This window comes from Nylanderia fulva, unplaced genomic scaffold, assembly GCF_048542155.1.
Source record: "Nylanderia fulva isolate GAGA-0341 unplaced genomic scaffold, ASM4854215v1 Scaffold36, whole genome shotgun sequence".
In the NCBI taxonomy this organism is placed as follows: Eukaryota; Metazoa; Arthropoda; class Insecta; order Hymenoptera; family Formicidae; genus Nylanderia; species Nylanderia fulva.
Genome location: NW_028190433.1, coordinates 422,028 through 436,287, shown reverse-complemented (window position 1 = coordinate 436,287; position 14,260 = coordinate 422,028). Strand labels below are relative to the sequence as shown.

The 14,260-nt window shown below is 35.2% G+C and overlaps 1 protein-coding gene across 3 annotated transcripts in view; it reads right to left on the bottom strand.

Moving 5' to 3' along the window:
- LOC114941906 (QRFP-like peptide receptor) overlaps positions 1-14,260 on the bottom strand; it is a 112,490-nt gene that overhangs the window by 28,460 nt on the left and 69,770 nt on the right. For all 3 annotated transcript variants that reach the window (XR_014925307.1, XM_085485313.1, XM_085485314.1), the window contains exon 5: positions 1,475-1,598. Coding sequence is in view for 2 of the 3 variants with exons in the window: in XM_085485313.1 (XP_085341439.1) it covers positions 1,475-1,598 (124 nt within the window). In the remaining variant the exon portion in view is untranslated. The remainder of the gene's footprint in view (positions 1-1,474; positions 1,599-14,260) is intronic.

Sequence of the window (14,260 nt, the reverse complement as noted above, 5' to 3'; positions counted from 1 at the left end):
ATGGGATGTACTTATCAAGCTTGTTATTCACGCGAAAGTGCGAGCTCCGGGAAAGTTTCCACCAGCTGGAAATCCAATCACGTTGGATTCCCTCGATTTTCCACTACGCGGCCGATTATCCCCGCTTAGCGGCCTATCTTTTTACACTCGGATAAACCGTCATTTTTCAGCGAGAATGTAGCGGTGTGTATCAGCTTTTTTTTATCGAACATATAACTGGGCGTATCGTACTCGAATTTCATGGGTGTATCTAGTGTGAGCAAAATATTGCCTATAGTATTTTGTGTAGGTGTATTGCATGTACGCAAATATCAAAGTTAACCGATGCTACTACGCACCGTGTAAAACAGAATAATAAAATTGCCAGTAACCATGCGAAATTATATATACAAATATATTACTTCGAGCGTTATTGCAACGAAAAATCGTTTTGAGGCTTGATATTGTTTGATATATTTGCATTCGTGGACTTATTAATGGACTTTTAATATACATATGCGCAGAATGTTTTCCAGATCTAAAGCAAAGCTTAATACTTTGATAAGAATATTTGTCAGTCAGCTCTCCTATTTTTTTTTTTTTTTTAAACTCCATCTTCATCTCGACTAAGAGCCAAACGCGATGTTAATGCGACAAATTAATATTTAGAAATTTTTTTTTTTTTTTGGAAACAGAGGAATTTGAATCCTATGGTTGGGATCTCAGAAATTCCCCTTGTTCCTTCTCTTAACATCCCCTGTAAGAAAAAGACGAGAAAAATATTGGTCCGAAAGTTGGCTGAATCGGGAAACGAACCCGAGACCTTCCGCTTGCCGGGCGACTGCTCTTCCAGCTGAGCTATTCAGACACTTACAAATCAATATTTCTCTCAATGTTTATAACCCCCCACCCCCCACCAAGGCGTCGTACCTGGTCTAAACGCAACAAACATTAATAAGAATATTTGTCAGTCAGCTCTCCTATTTTTTTTTTTTTTTTTTAACTCCATCTTCATCTCGACTAAGAGCCAAACGCGATGTTAATGCGACAAATTAATATTTAGAAATTTTTTTTTTTTTTTTTTTTTTTTTTGGAAACAGAGGAATTTGAATCCTATGGTTGGGATCTCAGAAATTCCCCTTGTTCCTTCTCTTAACATCCCCTGTAAGAAAAAGACGAGAAAAATATTGGTCCGAAAGTTTTTTGTCTTAATACTTTGTTTTGTAAATTCTGTATCTCGTATATAAATTTTCAATTAATTAATCGAAATATATCGACGTAATCTTTTATCGATTTTGCCTTAGCGAGAAAATGTCAAACATTATTGAAGGATAAAGAATACAATGCTTATCCAAAATTTAATTCATTTCACATTTCCACGAATAGAAATTATTTTTGTATATATGATTTCAATAGTTAGAACATTTATACTGAAATTAAGAACGACCATTTCAAACAAAATATAAATTACAAATATGCGAGAGAATATGCATACTTGCGTAAAAATCATTGGGATTCCCAGTAGAAACGACGCAATCCAAGTTATAATCACGATCTTGCGAGCTTGACTTATGGTGCATGTGTACTGCGCCCTCATTGGATGCACTATTGCATAATATCTGCAACAAGAATCAGAATCATTACAAATTAATATGAATTTTAAGAAACTGTATTTTAAACATTAATTATAATATCAGCTTCATATATTTAAAATTTGTAAGTAAAAAGTTATTAAAAATCTATGTTTATGTACAGTAAAACATTCGCAGATATCAAGAGACAACTTGTAACTAAAAATGAAGTATGTTTTTACAGATTTTTGCGATTTAATTAATGTAACTAAATTAAATCTAGTTCTATATACGATCTAAATGAAATTTATTATTTATTAAGTTAATATATACTTTGAAATTTAAGCAGCGCACTGAGTTCTTTTAATTAAAATATTTTTAATTTTCTTATTTGAATTAATTTGTAATTTATATGTATAAATTTTTAATTTTTTGTCTTAAATCTAAATTTTTAATTTTTCTTTTAATATTGTGGTGAAAAATAATATCTATCGAAATAAATTAGATAGTTTTAATTCATCGATAAACGAATCATTACAAAGCAATAAAAACGCAATTACAAAGTATTTCCGAAAAAGCTTTATACGTTAATTCTTACAAGTCTTTCGTCATTTTTTTTCGATTTATAACGCGTTCTATTTTATTGTTTTATGAGACATACAATTCTTGAGAAACAGTATTTGATGCGGCGTAGATATTAAACTGAATGCATTTTATTAGCGTTTATATCGCTCGCGGCACGAAAAAATATGATAAGACCTAATGCGGACTAAGAGATCGCATAACGACGCGAAAAACTCAACCACGGTTTTAACCGCATTCATTGCGAAATATTTCGAAATAGCTATCTCGATTATGCAGTGAAATGGTGCATCCGAGATGGAATCCTACTCAAATCGAGTATTTTGTACTTATCCGCATATCTTCAACTCGCAAGTACTACGATACATATAGTTGAAATTGCATACTCAAAATGTTTTCAAAAGGATTGTACTCGTTGAATTTTTATATAGAATAATTCCAAATAATATTGAAAAATTTATTTCGTTTGTAATTTTTAGTTGAAAAATATATGAAACTTTGAAGTATAAATATGAATAAAAGATTGTTAATTTTAATCTCAATTTATTTTTATAAGTATTTATCGTAGAGTTTTATTTCTAAAAATATTTCTTCTTTGAAATAAAATACTGCAAAATTTAATTACCTCTTTTTCTATATATTATCATTTATTAATTTGATAATAAACTCTTCAACCACACTTAGAAATTGATTTCTTTCTCGATGGAAATATCAAGAAACCTATAATTTTATAATTAAAAACGAGAAAATTTCGAACTGAAAGAAAATGATTGTAAAATTATTCTTTTTAATTAATTTTAAATAAATTTTAATAAAAATTAATTTTTAAAGTTTATAAAAATCTGCAATGTATTATTAATAATTTAAAAAATTACAAACTAAATATGATAATTCTAAAATTAATACCTAATCAAAACATCACATACCAATGCTCAAGCTCGTATGACAATAAAAACAATGATAAATTATTAAATTAAGGCCATGTGTAACGAGCAATAAGATATTATTTTATTATTGAGAAGAAAATTCTTAATTTGAAATAATAATTATACAAACGTTTCGAGCTCTACTTGCTCCTCTTCAGTGCGCAAAAAAATAGTGATAATAAATAACGATAATAAATAAATACATAAAATTCTAATAAAAAATCCGCAATACATAGTCAATATAAGTTATATAGTTGAGTCATAGTTAAAACGCAAAATATATTTACAATGAATTGAGACCATTAAAATAGTTCAACAAAGTAAGAACCCAATTAGAAGCAGAATGATTCGTCCGGTTATTCATAAAATATATTAGAATTATTAATAAAAACTTGGAGTGACACTTATACATTACTCCAAATGAACCACTTATCATTATTTGACGAAAGTCCCTCGATCTGGCAATGATTATGTTCATCCTCTCCAAATTATTTGATATTTGTTAACTGAATTTAAAGAATTTATTCAATTGTAAAATAGGATTCCACTAATGTGTATGTGAAAAAAGATTAAAAATTATAAATTAAACTAACTACTAAAATATTGAACGGCTTCCGGTTCCGGTAAGAGAGTGAGTGACAGGTGTGTGAAAGCGTGGCAGGTATTTGTGAGGAAAGAGTGAGAAAAGGGGTAAGGTGAATAGGAGATAAGAGGTGAGAGGGTGTAGAAAAAAGAGGAGGAGAGATTGAAAGGATAGGAGAGGATAAAGGGGTAAGGAGTTAGAAAGGAGAAAGTAGGAAAAGGTGAGACACGTGGACACGTAGACACGTGGAAGAAAGAGAGTAGAGGAGAGTAGGTGTAGGGAGTAGGTGCAGTAAAGTAAAAAGATAGGGAATTCACTAGGGAATTCACTAGCGAGTTGGAGCGAGTTGGAGCATAGAGTAGGGGAATCGAAGAAAGAAAGCGATAAGAGGGAAATGATTAATGAAGAGAATATTAGAGATAGGAGAATAGAGATCAATAGAGATAGGATGTTAGAGGAAGGGGGAAAAAAGGGAGACGAGGAAGAAATAAAAAAGAAGGCAGGGAGACCGAGAAGAGTAGAGGAGTTAGGGAAGGAGAGGAGGAGCAGTATGGGATGTATAGAGGATTTTTTGAAAAGGAAAAGAGAAGAAGGGGGAGAGGAGGATAAGGAAGAAAAGGAAAGAAGCCTAAGAAGGAGCAAGAAGACAGAAAGGCTGAATAGAGGGTAGGGGGGATAGAAAAGGAGGAGTTAAGGAGAATGATGGAAGAGATAGGGGAGAAGATAACAGAGAAGTTAGGCGAGGAAATGAGAAAATTGAAGATAGAAATTTGGAAAAAGGAGGGGGAATGGAGAGAAGAAAGAAGAGAATTGAGAAAAGAGATAGAAAGCCTGGAGAAGAGAGTGATAGATTTGGAAGCAAGAGTAGAGGAAAGAGAAAGAAAGGAGGTAAGAGAAAGAGAGAGGGGCGAAGGAGGGAGTAAGGGGATAAACGAGACAATAATAGGAAAAGTGAAGGACATAGGAAAGAAATTAGAATGGAAGGAAAGAGAAGAGAGAAGAAACAACATAGTAATAAAAAGAATGGAGAAAGGGAAAGAAGGTGTAAAGGAAAGAGTAGAGAAATTAATGAAAGAGATAGGAGCGAAAGCAGAGATAGAATGGATAAGGATGTTGAAAGGAAAGGAGGGAAAGGAAGGTGAAATGGTGGTAGTAAAACTAGGAAGTGGAGAACAGAAAAGACAGGTAATGGAGAAGAAAAAGATATTAAGAGGAAAGAGGGTGAGAATAGAAGATGATTTAACATGGGAAGAGAGAAAGATAAAATGGAGACTAATGGAGATCGCGGAGATAGTAAGGAGGAAAGGAAACAATGTATGGACGAGCTATGGAAGGATAAAAATCAATGATGTATGGTGGAGATGGGAAGAGGAGGAAGGTGTGCTAAAAAATTGGAAAGGAGAAATTAGAGAAGGTATAGAGAAAATGAGGGGGGAAGAAGGGGGTATGAAGACAGGAATGGAGGAAAAAAAGGGATAGAAGAAGGGAGAAGAGAAGAAAGGAGGAAAGGAGGAGGGGAGAACAATAGTAAGAAGAGAAAGGAGGAAGGAGTAAGGGGGACGGAGGAAGGAAGGAGAAAGGAAAAAGGAGGGGAAGTAAGAGAAGAATGGAAGATAGGTTTTTGGAATGTGGCAGGGCTGAAGAATAAGGAAGAAAAGTTCTGGAAGGAAATAGAAGATTGGGAGGTGGTGGTGATGATGGAAACATGGATAGAGGAAAGGGGGTGGCGATTAAAAAGAAGTTACCGAAAGGATATATAGATGGGAGAAGCAAGCAGCAAAGAAGAGAAAGAAGAAAGGAAGACCGATGGGGGGAATGATCATGGGGGTAAGGGAGGAGAGGGGGAAGATAAAAGTATCAGGAATGGGAGAAAAGGCGGAGGGAATAATGATGGCGGATTTAGAAGTAGGAAGAGAGAAGTGGAGGGTAATAGGCGTATACATCAACGGGGACATGGAAAGGAAATTGGAGGAAATGAAGGAATGGATGGAAGAGAAAGAAGAAAATAAATGGACGATTTTGGGAGGAGATTTCAACGCAAGGACAGGTAGAAAGGGGGGGTGATAGGAGGGGAGGAGGAAGAAGAAAGAAGATCAAAGGACAAGAAAGTTAATGAGAAAGGGAAGAAGTTGATAAAAGAGTTGGAAGAGGTGGGATGGGGAATTTTTAACGGAGGGATAAGAGGGGATAGGAAGGGGGAGTACACATATACAGGAGGAAGAGGGGAATCGGTAATAGATTACGTGGTGGGAGAGGATAGAGTAAAGGAAAGGATAAAGAGAATGGAGGTGGGAGATAACATAGAAACGGACCATCACCCATTGATTGTAACGCTAGAAAGAAGAGGAGGAGCTGAAAAGGGAAAAAGGGGGGGAGGGAAAAGGAATAAGAAAAAGAGGGAGATGGACAAAGAGGGGAGGAGAAAGAATAAGAGAGGAAATAGAGTGGGGAGAGGGGTGGAAGGAGGGGATTGAAGAGGAGCTAGAGGAAAAAATAGGAAGAATAGAAGAGGAATTGAGAGAAGGAGAAAAAGAGAGTGGAGAAGGGAAAAGGAAAGGGTGGTGGGACGAGGAATGTGAGGAGAAGAGGAAAGAAGTGAGGAAAAAGTTAAGGGAATGGAGGAAAAAAGGAGGAGGAGGAGAAGGATATAGAAAAGTAAGGGCGGAATATAAGCTAATGTGTAAAGGAAAAAGGGAGGAGGAGAGGTTAAGATGGTACAAGGAGGCGATAGAGGCAAGAACGGAAGGAGAGGTATGGAAGATTATTAACAGGGAAAGGAAAAAGAGAGAAGGGGTGAATGAGGAGATAAAGGCGGAGGAATGGAAGGAATACTTTATGGATTTATTGGGAGGGATAGAGGTAAAAGTGGTAAGAGGAGGAAAAGAAAAAAGGGAGAGGGATGAGGAGCAGGAGATAAGCAGGGAGGAAGTGAAGAGGATGCTGGGAAAACTGAAGAAAGGAAAAGCAGCGGGGGAGGATGGGATACCAAGTGAGGTATGGAAATATGGAGGGGAGAGGGTAGAAGAGTGGGTATGGGAAATGTGCAACAGAGTATGGAGAGGAGAAGGATGGCCGGAGAGGTGGAAAGAAGGGATAATAGTGCCACTGTTGAAAAAGGGAACGGGGAATAAAGTGGAAAACTATAGAGGAGTAACATTGATGCCAACGCTATACAAGATATACGTGGGGATTTTAACTGAAAGGTTAAAGGAAGAAATGGAGGGGAAGAATATGATACCGGAGAGTCAGACAGGTTTTAGGAAGGGAATGGGGGTGATGGATAGTATCTATGTGTTGAACTATCTGGTGAATAAGAGGGTAAACAAGAAGGAGGGAAAAATAGTTGCGGCATTTATGGACCTGAAGGCGGCGTTTGATTCGGTAGATAGGGAGGTGTTAATGGAGGCAATGAAGAGGAGGGGAGTGAGGGAGGGATTAAGGAGTAGGATAGAAGAGGTGTACAGGGAAACGAGGAGTAAGGTAAGAGTGGGGAAGGAGGAGGGAGAAAATTTTTGGACGGCAAGGGGGGTGAGGCAAGGTTGCCCAATGAGTCCGCACTTATTCAGTTTGCTGATAGCGGATATAGAGGAAGTGCTAAGAAAAGGAGGTTGGGGGGGGGGGGGGTGAAACTGGGAGGGGAAAAGGTGCATTGTTTGGCGTACGCAGATGATATGGTACTGTTGGCGGAGGATGAAGAAGGGATGATACATATGTTGGGGAAAATGGAAAGTTATATGGACAAGAATAGGTTAGAGGTGAATGTGGATAAGACAAAGGTAATGAGGTTTAAAAAGGGAGGAGGAAGAATGAAGAGAGTGGAGTGGAGATGGAAAGGAAAAAGGTTAGAGGAAGTGAAAGAATTCACATATTTAGGGTATAAGCTACAGAGGAACGGGGGGCAGGAGGCGCAGGTAAAGAACAGAGTTAGGAAAGCAGGAGCGGTGATAAGACAGGTGTGGGGAATAGGAAAGAGAAGGTTTGCAGGAGACTGGATGAAAAGAGTATGGCTAATGGAAAGGTTGGTGGGGACGGTGTTGGAATATGGGGCGGAAATATGGGGATGGAAGGAGAGGAGAGAGGTGGAGGCAATGCAGGAGCGATGGATTAGGTGGACGTTAGGAGTAGACTGGTGCACGCCGGGGTATATGGTAAGAGAGGAGATAGGAAAAGACAAATTTAGGATAAGGGCAGGAAGGAGGGCGGTAGGGTATGAGAGGAAGTTGGAGGAAGGAAGGGGAGGAAGTTTAGCGAGGAAATGTTTTGAGGATATGAAAGAGAGGATAAGGGGAGGAAAGGAAAGAACGATGTGGGAGGAAGAGAGGGGGAAATTCTGGGAAGAAAGAGGAATAGAAGGGAAAGAGATGGAGGAAAAAAGGGGAAGGGGAGAGGAAGTATATGAGGGGTGGAACAGAAAGACAGGGAAAGGCAGAAGGAGGAAAGATGGGAGAGGATAAGAGAGTCGAGATATAATAGATGGTATGGGGAATGGAAGGAGGAGGGTTTACCGGAATACCTGAGAAAGGGATGGGGGGAAAGTAGATGGAGAAGGATAGTCAGGTTCAGAATGAACAATGAGATGAGAGGGGCGAGATACTGGGTAGAAGAGGGGAAAAGAAGGTGTAGGTTATGCGGGATAGAAAATGAAACATGGGAGCATGTGATAGGAGAATGTGGGGGAGAAGGGGGGAAGGGAAACTGGTGGGAAAGAATGAAGGAAATACTGCAGGAAGGAGGAGAAGGGGAAGGATGGATGAGAGAAATAGAGAAAAAGAGGGAAGAGGGGAGAACGGAAGAAAGGAGGGAGGGAGGGGAAAAGGAGGAAGGAAGTATGAGGAGGAGAATGAGTGAGGTATGAATGAGGTGGTGGAGAATGTATGGGGAATCGGAAGCCGAAGCGAAGCGATAGGTAGGGACGGCTCTTTCTCTCTCTAAAGTAGTAGATAAGTAGGTTAAGGTAGAATTAAGTTATTTGTAAATTAGATGTAAGAGTAGAGTTAAGAGTAGATATAAGTAAGATGTAAGAGTTTGTAAGGTTGGGGAACGTTCCTTCAAAAGCGCCTTCAATCCCTTAGGGGACGAATAAAGAATTGAATTGAATTGAATTAAAAGAAATAATAATGAGGATTATCTTTTTTTTTGTAGAATTTCTCGACTTAAAGCAATAAAATTCTTAGAATTATATAAAGCCCGATTGATGGCTTTTATTAAAGCTAAGTAACGCAAATAGATAATTGAATTTATTAGTAGCAATATAATATCTCATCAAATACGTAACGAGTACGCGCACATTCAGAAAATATTGAACGAGTAAATTCTATCGTTTATTCCACATCGTGCGTAGGATAATCAGTGTGAATCCGCTTGCATCGATCATTAATTTGCGTGCAACGTCCGTTATATCATATGGTAATTCATAAATGTTCACATAAACTGCTATTTGCCTTTAATAGTGCGACAGCCCTAAAGCGATCGAGAAGCCTGTTTTCTCGTCGAGAATGTCAATCACTAATCGCGGGAAAACGAGGATTTTTTGACATTTGATGGGCATTCTGACGCGACGTTCCAACGTCGGCGATTTAATCTAAATATCCAATCCAATAGTTGAATTTTCGTCGAAACTTCGTCGAAATTTATATCGAGATTGGACGATAATACGCGACGAGGAGGATCACGTTTTCATTTATAAAGTGTTTTGCGTTCACCACTTTTGGCAACTATTGCTAAAATAATATTATCTCGCGAGATTCATCATTCGCAATTTATTGCGCAAAATCGAAAAAACTTGACGCTGTCACTCTTTGACACTCGAAAAAAATTATATAATTAAAACGTGGCAAAAAATGTAGATGAGAAAGTTCAAAACAATTTTTGAATTTTTCGTCAAATCAAATAAACGTAACTTATTTAGTTTGATTTAGCACATTCAAAGTAATTCAAATTTGAGGGAATTGGAAATATAGCAGAGAGTTTGTATTTGCTCGAATTTTCAGGGATTCCACTGTAGTCACTTAAGTCACTTTTTGTCACTTTTTACAAGAAATATCACTTTTGATAACTTTTTTCATATTTTTACGTCGAAAAGTCACTTTTTAGTCACTTTTTTAAAAGAATGTTTATCAAAAAATGATTTACAAGGAGCTAAAGTAGCAGAAGAGCTTTTAGATACTTACAAACAATTAAAAGATATTGAGAAAGAGAAATTTGATAAATTAGTGACTAGTGAATCAAAAATAGAAAAGAAAAAGGCAACATTGTTAACGCAACTTTTAAGCAACAAAAGAAAGAAATAATTTTTGTATTTTGTATTAATATGCAGTTCTTATAAGATTATTTTATATTTTATTAATATTTATAATTTTTAATTAATTAATAGCTTTCAATTAAGTTTCTTTAAGTATAATTTAAGATTTTAAACATTTGTTATATGTGCATTTATATATGTATACATATATTTTATGGAATATAATGTTTAATTATTATTATTTGCATTAGATATAGGAAAATCAGTATACAGCTTAATTTTTGTTCACAGCCTTCTATTTTGCATAATAATATAGATATATTATAGAAATAAAATGTTTTATAGTACCATTATAGTATCATGGTATTTCATAGACTTTTAAATGATTTAAAACTCCTATTTCTAATTTTTATTTTACTATAATGTATATTTTTCTAACAAAAAGTTATTTTTTAGTATCGCTTTGTTATAATAAAAAGTCATTTTTTAGTCACTTTTTTTGAAAATTTTGAATCACTTTTTTACTTTTTTTAAATAAAAAAGGAGTGGAAACCCTGAATTTTCCTGTTTGTTACTATTAACCACACATCTAAATAAAAAGTGATATTTAACACAGGCAGAAAGCAAACTATTGGCAATTGATGATAGTCGTATAGCTTCTTTGAAAAGCTCAGACCGGGCAGTTTGCTTGAAATAGATCGGCAAATATGATGGCGAATGCAGAAACGCTTGCATTTTATGACCTGACTTGAATTCGATTCTCGCCATATTTCTTGCGTCTCGTAAAACATTTTCGCAAGTGCGCGTTTCTAAACAGTCCGACATGTGCATATAGAAATAACTCGAGGGATCTCGTTGTTACATCGGATAATTGGAGAAATTTATTTCGAGATATTTACACTGCCCAATAAATTGCAAAACCCTGCATTTTTAGAAAAGTTAATTTCTTTTTATTAATTAATTTATAGAACGAAATAGAATATATTTTTATTTACTTCCGAAAAAGAATAAAGCTTGTTCAAGACTTTTGTAATAAATACCTTTCAACTAGTCGTAAATAAAAATTAGACGCGAAATAAACATACATATATTTAAATAAAGGAAAGAATGTTTTTAAGGATAATGACTATAATTTTCGTGATTATTTTCATTAATTAAAACGTACGATCGATTCCAGTTTATTTAAAGATATTTTTTTAACAAAAAAATACAAACATTTCTCTGAAAAATGTCAAATTGTATAAAGGAAAACGCGATATATATATATCTATCATTACACATTAATCTTACAGTATTATATCTACAAAATGTAGCGTCATTAAATGAACATCTCTAATTGCTTAAATAAATTACCTTAGAATATTCTCCGAATTACGATTTTAACATCGATTAATTCGAAGGAATTTTCTCGAGATAAAATTGTAATATACTGATTAAGAAAAATTCCATAGTATAGAAATTTCAACAATTATTCACGATGTGAATCTATAAAATCGTAACATTTAATGATAAAAATATATATAGTTAAAAACATATATATAGTTAATATATATACAAATAGTAATATTAAATTTTTGTATTGTAATGTTTGTAAAATTATTATTATTAACTTTGCCAAAAGCCGTATATAATTGTTATAAAATCTGATTAAACTATTTATATTAAAATCGTATATTAAATTTTGTTATATATTTGCTTCCGCTTGAAGTTTAATTCCAGAATAACTGATTTATGTTTGATCCGTTCATTCCGGAACCAGTGGTATATATATATAACATCGATAGTATTGGCAATGCGTAATTAGTGCGAGATTCTCTTGCACACCATCGCATAGTTGCAATAGCGCATTTTAATCTGTTTCAGATTGAGTCCAAGCAGCGTGGACACGGAATCTATACCAATGACGCAACGACACAGTGGAAACGAGCGTAAACCGCGTCGGGACGATAACGACGAGGAATCACGGACCATGAAGCAGGTTTGATTTTGTATACTTTGCCGTGTATGTTCACATGATGAAAGTTACCTTTTATTTGTAACTACTTATGTAGCTATAAATTCACAAAACGCGCACCAATTTTCTTACCCGCTAGCGGAAGATATTCTAATATCATTAGACGTGGTTTTACTATTCACTAACATTCCGATAGATCTTGCAATAGAAAGTGTGAGCAATAGATGGAATTATATTAATACACATACATTAATTCCAAAAAATGAATTCATTTCCATGGTTAAATTTATATTGTCGTCAACATACTTCACATTCAATGACATTGTATACAAGCAAGTTTATGGCACACCTATGGGTTCCTCGTTATCGCCAATAATTGCTAATATTGTTATGCAAGATCTTGAAGAATCAATAATTAATGAATTGGACATCGGTATTGGAATATATTATAGATTTGTAGACGACATTATTATGGTGGCACCAAAGAATAAAATTGATAGCGTATTGAATAAGTTTAATAGTTACAATCAACGACTACAATTTACGATTGAATACGAAATTAATAGAAGCATAAATTTTCTAGATTTAAACATTAAAATAATAGACAACATCATACACTTAGATTGGTTTCAAAAAAAGACATGTTCAGGTAGAGTACTATCTTTTTTATCGAGTCACCCTATGTGCCATAAAATAGGAGTAATTTATAATCTTATTAATAGGGCATTGTTATTATCTCATCCCATATATCATAAGAAAAATTTAGAACTGTGTATTAAAATATTATTGGACAACGGTTACCCTATTCATTTAATCTTTAAAGAAATAAATAAGAGAATAAGAGTTTTAAACAATGGTCAGTTTAACAACAATAGAAAAAAAGAAATTGCAGAAGATAATAGCAAGAAAAAATTTTTCGTCATTCCATACATTAATAACATTTCTGAGACAATAGCATCGACAATAAAAAAATCAGATTTCAGAGTAGGATACCGTTGTCTAAATAATCTTAACAAATTAATTAAAGTCCACAAGGACAAAAACGTGCATAACAATAATAATAATGTTGTCTACAAAATTAATTGTAAGGATTGTGAAGCTTCGTATGTTGGGCAAACCAAAAGAAAATTACGCACTAGACTAAAAGAGCATATGAATAATATTAAATTTGATTCCTCCAAGCATTCTGTGGTCTCTGAACATATTATAGATAAAAAACATGCTTTTGATTGGGATAACGTTAAAATACTTGATATTGAATCTAATTATTATAAAAGACTTATCTCGGAAATGATACACATCAAGGAACAAAGGCATGGTATAAATAATAACACAGACACCGAATTGCTTAACAACGCGTATTTCGACATTCTAGAAGAAATATCGAATTTTTAGACTTATTGTTCCGGAACCGTTGAAAATAATTGAGAGTCTCCGCGAAAAGTTAAATGTCGCGCGATCAAATATATTGAGAACCATCAATCGTCGCATTAGCGAATCACGAATTTCCACGCGACCGAGGCATAGCGCGTAGCCGATCCTTCTCACACCTCTTTGTAATTCGCATTCGCGCTCCCTTTTCGCCAACTCAAGTGCGCGGTGTATCGATTAGGATCTGTCGCGCACCCCCGTTTATGCCTATCTGAGTCGCTAATATCCTTCCTCGTTTCCCGTTCCTTCTTCTTGTTCCGGCTCTCAGTGTATTAACACATTGCCTCGTTATTGGAAATTCGTATCACGCGTTGTTCACATAATCCTTCGAGTTACGAAAGGGATTCTTTTCCGCCGGTCATCGGCAAAATTTGTAGAATATTGTGCAAGCGATATTTTCCATTATTTCAGTTTTATTTGTGAAATACATGCATAGTTCGGCTGCAATTACGACCGCATGTATCACCACGTGCTCCGACATTACAGTGTTCCGGAGACTCTCAGAGACCTCGATCTCGCGAACGGTGCATCGCGCATCCGCGTTCGGCTCTTGATCGCTGCGATCTTTGTAAAAATTATCGCGAGAAGATTTCCGTCGAGTACGCGCTCAGCAATTACGATCAAGCACAAGATGTCCGTCCGTTCTCGTTAAAATTGATTGTCCACCGTTCGTCAAGTGTGTCTAATTCGAACTCGAAACTTTAGTTTTTTTTTGTGAAAGATCGAATAAACATTTTTTTTTAACCATATTCTCAGCTGTTAACAATCAACCCATTCTTCCCTCTATTCCCGATCAAAATTAATTTAATCAGTGCATTCCGCAACACTTATGTAAATGTTTATTTTGTGAGATCTGACACCTATTTATTCGACTTTTTAAAAGACTAGACAACAGTCAAGTACTAACAATAAGGCTAACAACAATTAGAAGCATTGTCATCTCAAGTTATTCGAAACAATTTGTAAGCATAAAGGTTCAATATTTTAGTAGTT